This window comes from Dendrobates tinctorius, unplaced genomic scaffold (genome assembly GCF_039654945.1).
Source record: "Dendrobates tinctorius isolate UK_male_01 unplaced genomic scaffold, ASM3965494v1 ptg000177l, whole genome shotgun sequence".
NCBI lineage: Eukaryota > Metazoa > Chordata > Amphibia > Anura > Dendrobatidae > Dendrobates > Dendrobates tinctorius.
In genome coordinates this window covers 2,554,174-2,568,307 of record NW_027361844.1, presented here as the reverse complement: position 1 = coordinate 2,568,307, position 14,134 = coordinate 2,554,174, and the positions used below count along the sequence as shown (strand labels likewise).

Genomic DNA, 14,134 nt, shown 5'->3' with positions numbered 1-14,134 from the left:
TACTCAGACCAGCCCTTCTGGCACCAACAATCATGCCACGTTCAAAGGCACTCAAATCACCTTTCTTCCCCATACTGATGCTCGGTTTGAACTGCAGGAGATTGTCTTGACCATGTCTACATGCCTAAATGCACTGAGTTGCCGCCATGTGATTGGCTGATTAGAAATTAAGTCTTAACACACAGTTGGACAGGTGTACCTAATAAAGTGGCCAGTGAGTGTATACCACATACATACCACATACATACCACATACATACCACATACATACCACATACATACCACATACATACCACATACATACCACATACTACATACATACTACATACATACTACATACATACCACATACATACTACATACTACATGCTACATACTACATACTACATACATACTACATGCTACATACTACATGCTACATACCACATACATACCACATACATACCACATACATACCACATACATACCACATACATACCACATACATACCACATACATACCACATACATACCACACATTCATACAATACATTCATACAATACATTCATACAATACATTCATACAATACATTCATACAATACATTCATACAATACATTCATACAATACATTCATACAATACATTCATACAATACATTCATAGACATACAGTACATATAACATAGAGTAACATACTTACCAATACTTGTCACATTGTTCCCCGAAGCCATTGTCTTTTACGGAATAAATATTAACATAACAAACCACAAAAATATTCACCCACGATCCGAAGCAGTCCACGAGTGTGTCCCACGACGATCTTGGGTAGAGAACTGCAGCATCAGCTGATGCTGCCGTTCTCTACGGGCTGCAGGAATCCAATGACGGAAGGTAGGTATCCTTCCGCACTGTATTCCTCCGCCACTTAAAAAAAAAAAGTCCCTAGTCTCACTTTATGCCATTGCTGCGTGGGAAATTCCCACACAGCAATGGCATAAAGTGAGACTAGGGACTTTTTTTTTTTTTTAAGTGGCGGAGGAATACAGTGCGGAAGGATACCTACCTTCCATCATTGGATTCCTGCAGCCCGTAGAGAACGGCAGCATCAGCTGATGCTGCAGTTCTCTACCCAAGATCGTCGTGGGACACACTCGTGGACTGCTTCGGATCGTGGGCGAGTATTTTTGTGGTTTGTTATGTTAATATTTATTCCGTAAAAGACAATGGCTTCGGGGAACAATGTGACAAGTATTGGTAAGTATGTTTCTCTATGTTATATGTACTGTATGTCTATGTATGTATTGTATGTAGTATGTATGTAGTATATATGTGGTATGTATGTAGCATGTAGTATGTATGTAGCATGCATGTAGCATGCAGTATGTATGTAGCATGCATGTAGTATATATGTAGTATGTATGTGGTATGTATGTAGCATGTAGTATGTATGTAGTATATATGTAGTATGTATGTAGCATATATGTAGTATGTATGTAGCATATATGTAGTATGTATGTAGCATGTAGTATGTATGTAGCATGTAGTATGTATGTAGCATGCAGTATGTATGTAGCATGCAGTATGTATGTAGCATGCATGTAGCATGTAGTATGTATGTAGCATGCATGTAGCATGCAGTATGTATGTAGCATGCATGTAGTATATATGTAGTATGTATGTGGTATGTATGTAGCATGTAGTATGTATGTAGTATATATGTAGTATGTATGTAGCATATATGTAGTATGTATGTAGCATATATGTAGTATGTATGTAGCATGTAGTATGTATGTAGCATGTAGTATGTATGTAGCATGCAGTATGTATGTAGCATGCATGTAGTATATATGTAGCATATATGTATTATGTATGTAGCATGTAGTATATATGTAGTATGTATGTTGCATGTAGTATATATGTAGTATGCATGTTGCATGCATGTAGTATATATGTAGTATGTTGCATGTAGTATATATGTAGTATGAATGTAGCATGTAATTTTTTTTTTTTTTTTTACATTCAACACATTAGCCGGATGATGGGACTACTACTGTCCCATCATTGGCTAATGTGTCAATCACTGTCATGGTAGCAGGCATCGCCCGATGGGACTTGTAGTCCCATCGGACGATGCCTGCACAGACCCCCGAAGCCTGCACAGACCCCCGGCAGGCCGGCACAGCCCACCGGAGCCTGCACAGACCACCGGCAGGCCGGCACAGCCCCCCGGAGCCTGCACAGACCACCGGCAGGCCGGCACAGCCCCCCGGCAGGCCGGCACAGCCCCCCCCGGCAGGCCGGCACAGCCCCCCCCGGCAGGCCGGCACAGCCCCCCCCGGCAGGCCGGCACAGCCCCCCCCGGCAGGCCGGCACAGACCACCGGAGCCTGCACAGACCCCCTGGCAGGCCGGCACAGCCCCCCGAAAGGCCCGTACAGACCCCAGAGAGGCTGTACAAGGCAAAAACAGGGTTTTTCTTATTCCGATACCGGAAGTCCCATAGACTTGAATGGGACTTCCGGTATCGGAATCGGCGATACCGATACTTTTTTTTTTTAAGATCGGCCGATCCATTCCGATCCGATACTTTGAAGTATCGGACGGTATCGCTCAACTCTAATTTTCTCTTTAAATTTCTCTAGCAGAGGAACCAAATTCAGACCCGTGAATCGGGACAGTGGAAGAGCTACCCATATCCCTAGGTATTTAAACTGTGAAACTAGCTGGAGTTGTTTCCCCCTCTCATCTATCTCCTCCGCTTCTATTGCTCTATCCACAGCGATGACATAAGACTTGTGCCAATTTATCTCCAGTCCCGAAATGCTCCCAAATTGTTTAATTACATCCATCGCGCACCCCAGTGTCTCTCCTGCACTTTCCAAAAACAACAGGATGTCGTCGGCATACAATGATATTTTTTCTTCCAGCTGCCAAAATTTAAATCCGACCACTCCCCTCTCAGCTCTGATCTTGGCCGCCAGGGGCTCCACTGCCACCGCGAACAATAGCGGGGACAGCGGACACCCCTGCCTTGTGCCCCTATGCAAGTCAAACATCCCGGACTGTTCTCCATTCACCTTAACTACCGCCTTTGGGGATGAGTACAATAACTTCACCCAGGCCATGAACGCAGGGCCGAATCCCATCAGTTCCATGATTTTCCATAAGTATTGCCATTCCACACTATCAAATGCTTTCCTAGCGTCCAATGACATCACTATTCTACTGCCACCATTATCAGCAGGCAGTTGCATATTAAGAAATAATCTTCTTAAGTTAACAGCCGTGGCGCGGTTAGGCATAAAGCCCGACTGGTCCTCGTGTATAATGGTATGCGCAACCCCGATGAGCCGGGTGGCCAGGATCTTAGCGAGTATTTTGACATCCGTTGGCAACAACGAAATGGGCCTGTACGACTCCGCATCCATGGGATCTTTTCCCTCATTCGGCAGAACTACTATCACCGCTTCCTCCATTGATCTCGGCAGTGCCCCCGTCACTAAAGCCTCATCAAACACAGATTTCAATTTCGGAGCCAGCAGTTCCACTAACTCCCTGTACACCTCCCCAGGTAGACCATCAGCTCCCGGTGGTTTGTTATTGGGCATAGACAGTATTGCACATTCCACCTCCTCCACACTCACAGGTTCTTCCAACCTCAACCTATCTTCCTCAGACAATTTAGGTAGTGAAATGCCTTCCAAAAATTTCTCCACATCCCCCTCTGTGTCCCGTGCTCTCGAAGTGTACAGTGCCATGTAATATGCCTTGAAGACCTCCAGTATGTCCTTTGTGTCTGTCAGAGTCGCCCCTGTTTGATCTCAGTTTATACACCCTGGAAGACTCCCTTTGTGCCGCAGATATCACGCCAACAAGTGACCCACTCTCTCTCCTTCTTCAAAGAATTGGGCTTGCTGAAATGCCCTTTTCCTCTCAGCTTGCATCATGTGCAGTTTATCAACTGCCTCCTGAGCCAATTTTAGTCTATTGTGAGCTTCACTCGTTGGCGCCAAAATCATGTCTGCCTCCGCTCTTGTCAGGTCATCCTTTATTTGTTGATCTGCCAATTTAGTTTTGGTCTTACACCTCGCAATCTCACTAATAAAAAGTCCCCTCGTAAACGCCTTCATGGCATCCCATACCGTTGTGGCCTCAGTACTCCCTTCGTTCATTTGGAAGAAGTGCTCTAGCTCTTTGGTTATGCCACCCATGTCCACCACTTTAAGCCACGTCGGGTGAAGACGCCAACCTCCCCTCTGACCCTGAGCAGATCTCACCAGAAGCGTGACCACCATAGGACCATGATCCGAGAGAGTCCTCTGTAGGTATTCCACCTCCCCCACCATCCCGTCCATAGCGGTATCCCCCAAAGCCAGGTCTATCCTCGACAGTGTTCCATGTGTTGCCGAATGACATGAAAAAGTCCTCTTACCCTCATTTCGTACTCTCCACAGATCTACCAGCCCAAGTTCCCCTACATACTTGCCAAAGGCAGTCATCCTGTCCTGTCCAGCTTCCGTACCTGCCGGTCTTACTTTATCCCAATAATCATTCATAGTGTTGTTAACATCTCCCATAATCAACAACGGAGTCTCCCCCCATCTGCCCGTCAGTTCCAGTACTGCTTGTAGTTTCTTTTTAGAGTAAGGTGGAGGGATATATAAAGCCACTAAAATCATTTTGTGTCCGAACAATCTGCAAGCAATCCATACATACTGCCCTTCACTGTCTACATGCACTTCCAGCTCTTCATAATGTGTGTTTTTGTGTATTAGGACTGACACCCCCCTGGAGTACGAGGAATAAGTAGAATGATATGTCTTTAGCATCCAGGCTCTTGACAACCAGTGCATAGTGTCTCTAGTGAGATGTGTCTCCTGCAAGCATGCGATCATAGGTTCACAGGATTTGATATGATTCAGAACAGCCGCCCTCTTAACCTTATCAGATATACCACATACATTCCAACTTAACATCCGAACAGTACGGTTACTCATTGTGCATTAGAAAGAACAATCCATCATCATCAAGTAACATCATTACATTGTGGTCCCAATCATACCCGGTCAAACAGCATGAAAACCCCCATCTCCCTACAAATCCGCCCCACCCACCTCCCCCCATCCCTCTCCGCTTCCCCTCCCCCCACCCTTCCCCTTTTGCAGTTGTCACTCTCTCCCCAACCTGAGAGTGGGAGCTCAAAGAACCTGAGCAACTTCTCAGTATTCCGCACTTCAACATGCGTCGTGTCCTCCTCCATCATTGGCAGCCTCTCCGCCATATTGTCAACAGTATGCATAGTCCCGAACCATTAGTCAAACAATTAACCATAATACATAAATCCCAGTGGGGAGTTCTCCCCCTCCTCTGCGCTCCTATTTTGCAGAGTAAAGCAGCGCCACAACCCTGTCCAGTGATCAGTCTAGCAGGGTCATGTGGTCATATTGCCATTATCTTCTCTCAATTTGCTCCGGTTGCGCTCCAACCACGAAGCAGCCTCAACCGGTGACGGGAAAAAAAATGACCTTCCCAAAGGCTTCCACTCTTAATTTAGCAGGATAAATTGTAGGGTATTTCAAATGCAAAGAGCGGAGCTGTTTCTTCACTTCGCCATACCGCAGTCGCAACTTTTGCACCTCGGCTGAGTAATCCGGGTATATTTCGATTCGTTTGCCCTCCAGGTTAAGATCTGTCAACTTTCCAGCCTTTCGTAAGATAGTGTCCCTGTCTCTGCAATTCAGGATTCTGGCTAGCATCGTGCGAGGTCCATCTCCCGGCACTGGGGGTCTCATGGGTACGCGATGGGCACGCTCCACCGCAAACACTCTCGACAAGTTATCAGCACCAAACTAGTCCAGCAGCCAGGTTTCAATAAAGGCTGTGGGGTCAGCACCCTCAGCTCTCTCAGGGATGCCCACAATGCGCAAATTGTTCCTACGTGACCGGTTTTCCAGGTCATCATTTTTATTGGCTACTACCGTGATCCTCTGAGTGTGCTGTTTTTGTGTCTTTTGCACTGAGGTTAAGTGATCTTCTGTTACACCAACTCTGTCCTCCACCTCAGTTAATCTGGCTGTAACTTTCTGCATAGATGTTTTTATGCCTCCCATTTTTTCTTTCAAACAATTCACCCGCTTTGTTAGAGAAGTTAAGGCAGTCTTGCAGTATAAGACAGCTTGGAATACATCCCGCAGGGTGGGCTCTGCTACATCTGCACTTTCAGCTAACTGCACAGTGTCACCATCCCCCTCTTCCTCCTGCTCCAGCTCTGCATTCAGCACAGGCATCTCCTCATCGTCTTCCTCCTCATCTCTGTGCTTCTCACTCCCTCCATTTCCTTCTTCATCTGTCTCTATGCCCCTCACATACCTGTTCAGCTGGGCTGAGACTTCCAGCCTCTGTGCAAAGGCTGTGTTTCTTCTTCCCGCCTCCTCCTCTCTCTCAGCACCATCTTGGACTGAGGCACTGCTGCAGGCTCCGACATCTTTCTGCCTTTTGCGGCCCATGTCTGTCTCTCTGAGTCTGGCAGAAGCTCGCCCCTGACTCCTGGGACCTTCAGACATCTGATCCTGGTAAACGAATTAGCTGGTTCGGGCTCTGTGCAGGATAATTGAGGCTAATGGTGGCAGAGAAGCACAGCCACCCGACTTCTCACATCAAGAGCTAGGCCCCGCCCCCTCACTATTGCTTCTTACTTACTTACAGCACGGTATGTGTTCATTTTGTTTCTAACTTAGGTTATGTACCCATTACAGTCTAAGGGGCTATTCACATGTCCAGGAGACCTGTACGGTTTTGATCAAAGTCACAGGCCATCGGACAGTACCCTGTCATCCTCCTAGTTACATCTCAGTAGTGCTGTCTGTTTTTCATGTTCGTTTAATATGGCAGGCGCGGAACTGCATAAGGAGCGCGCCTCTGACTGTGGAGCACATCTAACAAACAACAATAAAATACTGCCAGTGCCCAGTACCCCCTCACACCAATCCCCTTGGTGATGCACTAATTGGGATGCCCCTGCCGGCCAATGGTTCTTAAAGGGGAAGGGTCCTACGGCCACACCTACAGGGGTTAAAGCCAGGTGTCCGTGCCATTAACTTCCTCTTTCCTCCCGGCGGACACCTGGAAACCATTGTGCTATTGTCCAGCAGCATGTCCGACGATTGGCTTGAGGCCCTGCGGCAGAGAGCAGCACAGGAAGGTGAGCACTGGACTCGAGCTTTTATTAGTAGCATTAGCGCTCACCTCCCTGGGCTCTCTGCTGTCACTTTCCCCGTGCCTGCCCCTGCCACAGCAGCGCAGCCTGCCTCCCCGGGGGCAATCACCGCATTACTCGCCCCTGGGCTCACCAGCGGCCCCGCATGTAGCCCCAGCCCGGCGTATAGCAGCTCCAGCCCAGCGCCATCCTCCCCTGATCGGGTCCTTGTCCCTCGCACCTCCACCCCCGTGGCTTTCACTCACCCGGGTGTTCCAGTCCAGGCCCCCTCTCCCGAACTGTTCCCATCTCCGCTGCATGAAGCCGACCCCCCGGAGCAGATCGCGGTGAGGGGTGGTTCTGCCCCAGCGCCGGGAAGCCGCCGGTCCAGGCGGCACCCCGGCATCCGGAGCGCTTGCAGGTCGGCGATGCGGCCTCCTCCACACCATGCGCTCCCCGAAAGCAAGCCAGGAAGAGTCAGTCCCGGGTTCCTGCTGGCTCCGCCCACTGCCCAGCATCATACAGCCAATTCTCGCCCACTCCAGTGCATCACTTCCGGCCCCCGGAGAGGCAGCGTCGGAGAAGTCCTGGCCAGATCTCCACGCTACCCCCGGCAGTCGAAGCCTCTACGCCTGCTCAGGGGTACCGAGGGACCTGCAGGACACACAATACAGCAGCTGGTGAGCGCCCTGTTCAGTCCAATTGGACCGATCAGAGCGCTCCGCAGCTGCAAAATGCAGATTACTGTGACATATCACTAATGGCACCAAGCACACTGACATTTACACCTCCCCTCGCAGCCCAAGTACCTAATAAAGATGTCCCATTAACCCCTGCCCCACCATACCCCTGCAATAGGAGTGAGAATTTTAACCTTATAACCGCCCCCCTACTAAGCAGCAGGATGGGACCCACTACGGCCAATAATCCCCAGCCTGCAACTGATATAACCCCCTCCGAGCCACATCCGAATGGTCTGACACATCCCAGTCCCAGAGTCCAGAGGGCTGATATCGGGTACGCGGCAAATACACTAGGGTCGCGCGCACCCTTCAGGGCTATCAGCCGGGGAGAACAATCCCTCCATGGCTTCCAGCAACACCAGCTGCCACACAAGACAGAGCTGTAATTCCGCCATCACATGGTTGTAATTAGGCTCGAGCGCACGACAGTCCGTCATGCGCTCCATCGTTGGCTAACAACCAGGAATACGCTTCTCAAGTGTCCTTGGCTTCCAGACAACACATCGGCCAGTCCACCGCTATAGCGGGTGCCAGAGTTTCCCCATCCTGTGACATCACCCCGTCAACATCAGCTGGGAGCCGGGTCTCCTCCAGGATTGGTGATCACTCCTCCAGAATCACGCAGCGGTGAGTGTTCAAAAACTGGCGGGGAACTATTACACTACAGGAGCAATGTAAAAGAGAAGGAGCTAGCCTCAGCGATAAAGGACTTAATTCTACACCTATCGCATCCGAGCGGTACAGTGGGAAACACTATAACTGTATAGTCAGCGAGTTTACACAAAGACTCCTTCTGCGGGATCAGCCCGCTAGGCGCTCACATAGATCAGGAGACGAGGCAACAAATCTGGAACATGTTTATGATTATGTTAACATATGGTCGCTGTTATCAGGTGACCAACAAACAGTGGATAAAACTAACGAACGGGGTTATGATAGGAATAGATCAAAAATAGCATTAACTCTGAACAATTGGCTTCAGGCCTTCGCAGTATTGGGCTCTATTATGGGCCAGAAGCATCCGGAACGCTGCTCCGAATTATGTATATATCAAGACACAATATATAGTTCATACAAATCGCATGGCGGTTCAGCATGGCGGCAGTATGACGAGGAGTTCTGCAAGCGGCTGCCCCTACAACCCGATCTAGGCTGGGGAGTTAAAGCAACAGACGTGTGGCTGCGTCTCATGCTGTTGCCGAAGCAGCCCCCATTTTCAGCTACGACCACTAATTTCTCCGCAGCCGCAGGTCAAAACTCAGTGGTTGTACGAAAACCCAGGGCCTGCTGGCTGTTTAATGAGGGAAACTGCCGTTTCCACGCACTATGCAAATTCAGACATGATTGCTCAGCTTGCGGGGGGGACACCCAGCAGCAAGATGCACTCGACAGCCATACAAAGCGCCTTCAAGGCAGAACCCCAGTGAGCATAAATGCGATGGCCCCCTGGCTAGTTCTCTACCCCAATAAAAAAGTGGCCCAGCAACTACTATCAGGTTTTACGGACGGCTTTTTTATCCCTTTCAAGTTTACAAGAACGCCAACCCTATCCGAGAACCTAAAATCTGCTCGCGAATTCCCCGAAATCCTAAGACAAAAAATAAAAAAGGAGGTGGAATTAGGTAGAATAGCAGGCCCCTTTCAGTCACTGCCATTTAAAAATATCAGAATATCGCCATTAGGTATTATCCCAAAAAAGGAACCCGGTAAATACCGCCTATTCCATCATTTGTCTCATCCAAAGGGTGAATCTGTTAACAACGCTATCTCCCCAGAAGAAGTGTCTGTCGCATACGCGTCCTTTGATAAGGCGGTAGAACTAGTCCGGGCAGCCGGACCCGGCGCCCTGCTGGCTAAATCCGACATAGAATCGGCATTCCGGTTACTACTTGTGCACCCCGAATGTTACCACCTACTGGGATGCAAAGTGGACCAGCACTATTATTTTGATATGTGCTTACCAATGGGATGTTCCATCTCAAGTCACTATTTCGAGTTATTTAGTACCCTTTTGGATTGGGTAGTTCGGTACGAAACAGGCAGCAAATCCCTAATTCGCTACCTCGACGATTTTTTGTTCGTCGGCCCCAGAAATTCTAAACTCTGCTACTACCTACTAGAGATATTCAAAATGATCTCACGCAATTCGGAGTACCATTGTCCCCCGAAAAAACAGAAGGACTATGCAATATTTTGCCTTTCTTAGGCATCGAGATAGACACCAATTCGATGATTTTCCGCTTACCGGTGGATAAAATACAAAAAAAACACAGCAGATGTTGGAAGGCTTCTGCAAAGTTAACAAAGTAACACTCCAGCAAATGCAGGCATTATTGGGTCTACTGACGTTCACCTGCCACGTAATGTCGGTCGGCAGGGCATTCTCAAGCAGACTATCATTGGCAACTAAAGGCGCTTCTCAGCCCGGCCATAGAATTAGGCTTAATCGCACGTTAAAAGCAGATTTACAAGTATGGCAGACGTTCCTGCAATCGTACAACGGTCACACATGTGTCATGGCTAAAGAGACTGCAAGCAAGGACTTGGGGCTGGCAATAGGGTGGAGCAAAAAAGAGGGTTTCGCAGCAATCTACAAAAATCAATGGTGCACAAACAACTGGCCGGAGATGTGGAACACATCAAATTGGGGGCGCAACCCAGCCCTAGGGGAGATATTTGCAATAGTGGCGGCCACTGAGATATGGGCTAATCAGTTGAAAAATAACAACATTCGCTTTCAAACAAAAAATACGAAAACAGCAAGTTGTCTAAACCACATGTCATCTTCATCCTTGCCCATACTCGCTCTATTACGTCGCCTTTCACTGCTATGCCTACAAAACAATATTTGGTGTAGAGCCACCGTTGTGGCGGAAGTAGACGACAATATTAAAGCATTGCCATTTTCCAATTGGCAGGCTTTCAGAATCCAGCAATGTGCAACCACGGGGTATTCAGTGTCCACTATCCCTGTGGGACATAGTCGCCAATCACTGATGCCACTAATCCGTACCTCCGTGTCGCCGGCTACCTGGCAGGTCTATGGTAAGGCTTGGGAGGAGTGGTGCTCATTAGTTCAGGGTAGGCCAGTCGATAAATGTGATCGAAAACGAGGCTCGGTGACGGTGGAATTTCTAGTACGGCTAAGGACAGCGGAGCGTCGGGGACGTCAGTGCAACGGAAATTATCAGGATTAGCCTTTTCCTTTCAATTAATGGGATGGGCAGACGTAACAAAGTTCTTTTTCATTAAGCAAGCCATTAAAGGATGGAAAAGGCTTCAACCGAGCCAAGAATGCCTCCACCCCATATCACTGAGATTATTGCATGACATTAATTCCATATCCCCATCAGTCTGCACATCACAATACGAGGCGGTCCTCATATCTGCAGATTTTGCAATCGCCTTTTTCGGAGCACTGCGCATCAGCGAATTACTACCACGGTCATAAAACGCATCGGAAGGTGGCCTAATTAATGAGGACATAGTCATATGCAGCGATGCTCTGCGCATTCGGGTGAGGAAATCCAAGTGCGATCCCACTGGTCCTGATTAACGCATCAAATGGCCCAGTTTGCCCGCTAAAGATCGTCGAGCAATACGCCGGAATAAAACACGCAGGTAGATTTTTCTTCACTCATATAAACGGCTCCCCTCTGACAAAGTACCAATTCCAAGCAATTTTCAAGCTATGCTTGGAAAAAAACGGCGCAAATCCAAGAGAGTACGGGACACATTCGTTCCGAATCGGGGTGGCCACGGAAGCAGCTAGGGCAGGAGTGTCAGAGGCCGAGGTCCAGAGAATGGGTTGTTGGAAATCCGCATGCTTCGCCATATACATAAGACCTGATTTGCTGAATTAACATATGTTATCTCTTACAGGAGTTGAAGTTTGGGTTGTAGGACATTCCTATGTCTATTGGGCGGAATAAGGGCCGAACAGCGTCCGGGAGGAAGGAATCTTGGCCTCCCAGGCTTAGAGGTTAACTGGAGGGGTATCAGAGGACTCCAACAGAAACAGGTGTTCAAACAGATGGTTGACATTTCAAGGAGGGCAAAGCACCCGGTGATAACGGTGTTACACGCGGGTGGCAATGATCTTGGCAAGCAAAAGGTGGCGGATCTGTATAATTGGATGACAACGGATATAGAACGGTTCACCTGTTTGCTCACAAATATGATTCTGGTGTGGTCAGAGATGATACCACGGGCTGTCTGGTGTGGCGCAAGAAATAAAAAAGCCATAGAGCGCACAAGGAGGAAATTCAACGCCCGGAAGAGAAAATTTGTGACAGGAAAAGGCGATATTGTTATCCGTCACCACCAGCTGCAAGGGGATAACACAAGACTATTAAGACCGGACGGAGATCACCTGACCGACATTGGCCTCGATATTTTTCTGTCTGATTTGCAGGATGGTGTTGAACAGGCCCTAACTCTGATGGGTGGGGGACGGAGTCCCATGTAGGTTATACACAGGATCCTCCGTGGCGGAAGAAGTAGAGGAGAGCAAAGGTTCGTAACCGCTCGTTGGGCCAACTCGCCTGTCGATAGTGGACAGAATCTCGGCACGAGCCGCCCGTTTCGAAGTGTAATTGCCTTTCTCTGATTATGTAATTAACTGTGACAGACTTGTTCAACCCACCTAGGATTGTCTGTGTTTCATTACAGGATTGGAGCGAGGGGGGAGAGGCACTGGTTACGACACACAGGTCTCCTCAGTCTAAGAAGCTTGAGAATGCCAGAAATGCTACTCCAGTTCCTGACAGGCACATACCACATAGGACAGCCACCAAATTCAGTAAGTAGTGTGTCCCTCTAATGAATTTGGCACTTTCTACTCCTGCAAGGCTGGCATATTGCGATTGTGCCAATCTGCATGAATCATCCCCATTGAGTATAATTGTTTAGAAACAAATTTTGGAGAATTACACACTCCACCCCCCTTCCAAATTTGGGAGGAAAATGGGGGTGTGTCTTACAGTCTGAATGTTGCTTACCGGGGGGGGGTGGTGGGGGTAGAGCCGGGTTACAGGAGGCATGATCACCGTTGCCGGAAGCTGGCTGTGGCAGAAGTTGAGTGATGCTGCGGGCATTGGGCTGTGAGGAGGGGGTTTCCCAGCGGTGCAGGAAAATGTATGTGGTGCGAGGCAGGAGTGGAGTGCCTGCTCTGCACATTGATCTCCTAGTGATGGGCTTCAGGAAAATGGCTGCCAGTGTTAATGTATGTGCAGATTTAGATCTCTGCTCAATGACAAATTGAGATCTCAACCTGTGCAAGCACCACCTGTGGCGGCCATTTTTGTGAAGCCCAACGCCCGCAGATCAATGTGGAAATTGGAAACTCCACTCCTGCCTCGCACTGTTGACATTTTTCCGGGAGATCAATGACTCCTGCCTCACACTGCTGGGACACCCCCCTCCTCCAAGCCCAGGGCCTGAAACATTGCCCCACTCCTGTAGCTGCTGGTTTGCTGCATCGGTGACCCTGCCATCTGTGGCCCTGCCCCAACCATCTCCCTCCTTCAACACAAGCTAAATTTAGACTAGAAGACGAACCGCCGTTTTCACATTAAAACTTGTTTTCCTATTTTCCTCTTTTAAATTAGGGGTGCATCTTATGGTCCAGTGTGCTTTATAATCTGGAAAATACGATATATTTCTAATTTTCATACATAGAAATAGCTTCCTGTAGGAAAATAATATAGCTGTAAAGTTCACTTACCTGACCAATGTCTATGCCAGGGTTTATGCTTTCTCCAATATCCACAACAATATCAGTGCGGAGATTCTGTTAGGGACAATTAGGTGTTAATTAAAGAAAAAAGATTGGTCTTCATATACCGCTGTGTAGGAGAAGGAGGACACACATACATCGATTTGGTTTAGAGATTGGTGAGGAGGACCAAAGATTGGACCCTACTGCTTAAAATACTATGGCATATTCTAGTGCTATCCATAATATTATTTCATAGCAATTCCCTACTAAGCATGTAAAATAAGTCCAGCTAGGTGCTCGTTTATTTTGGAGGCCTGCTATAGACATACTGTACAAATGTCCTGATAGTAGCACAAAGACAACCAGTCTAGTAAGGCACAATAAATCCTGTTCTAAGTTGTGTCTGAGTAGAGGTTTCAGGTGACAATAGCTGGTATTGGGGTTCGTCTGGTTTTGGTCAGGTACACTGCAATAATAGTGTTGCATGATGCATTTTTCTGGCT

At 48.1% G+C, this 14,134-nt stretch overlaps 1 protein-coding gene across 7 annotated transcripts in view; it reads right to left on the bottom strand.

Annotated features, from left to right (window-relative positions):
- Positions 1-14,134, bottom strand: part of LOC141054222 (aldehyde oxidase 1-like) — a 409,838-nt gene that overhangs the window by 13,066 nt on the left and 382,638 nt on the right. For all 7 annotated transcript variants that reach the window (XM_073551454.1, XM_073551459.1, XM_073551455.1 and 4 more), the window contains one exon: positions 13,638-13,703. In XM_073551454.1, coding sequence (XP_073407555.1) covers positions 13,638-13,703 — 66 coding nt within the window. The remainder of the gene's footprint in view (positions 1-13,637; positions 13,704-14,134) is intronic.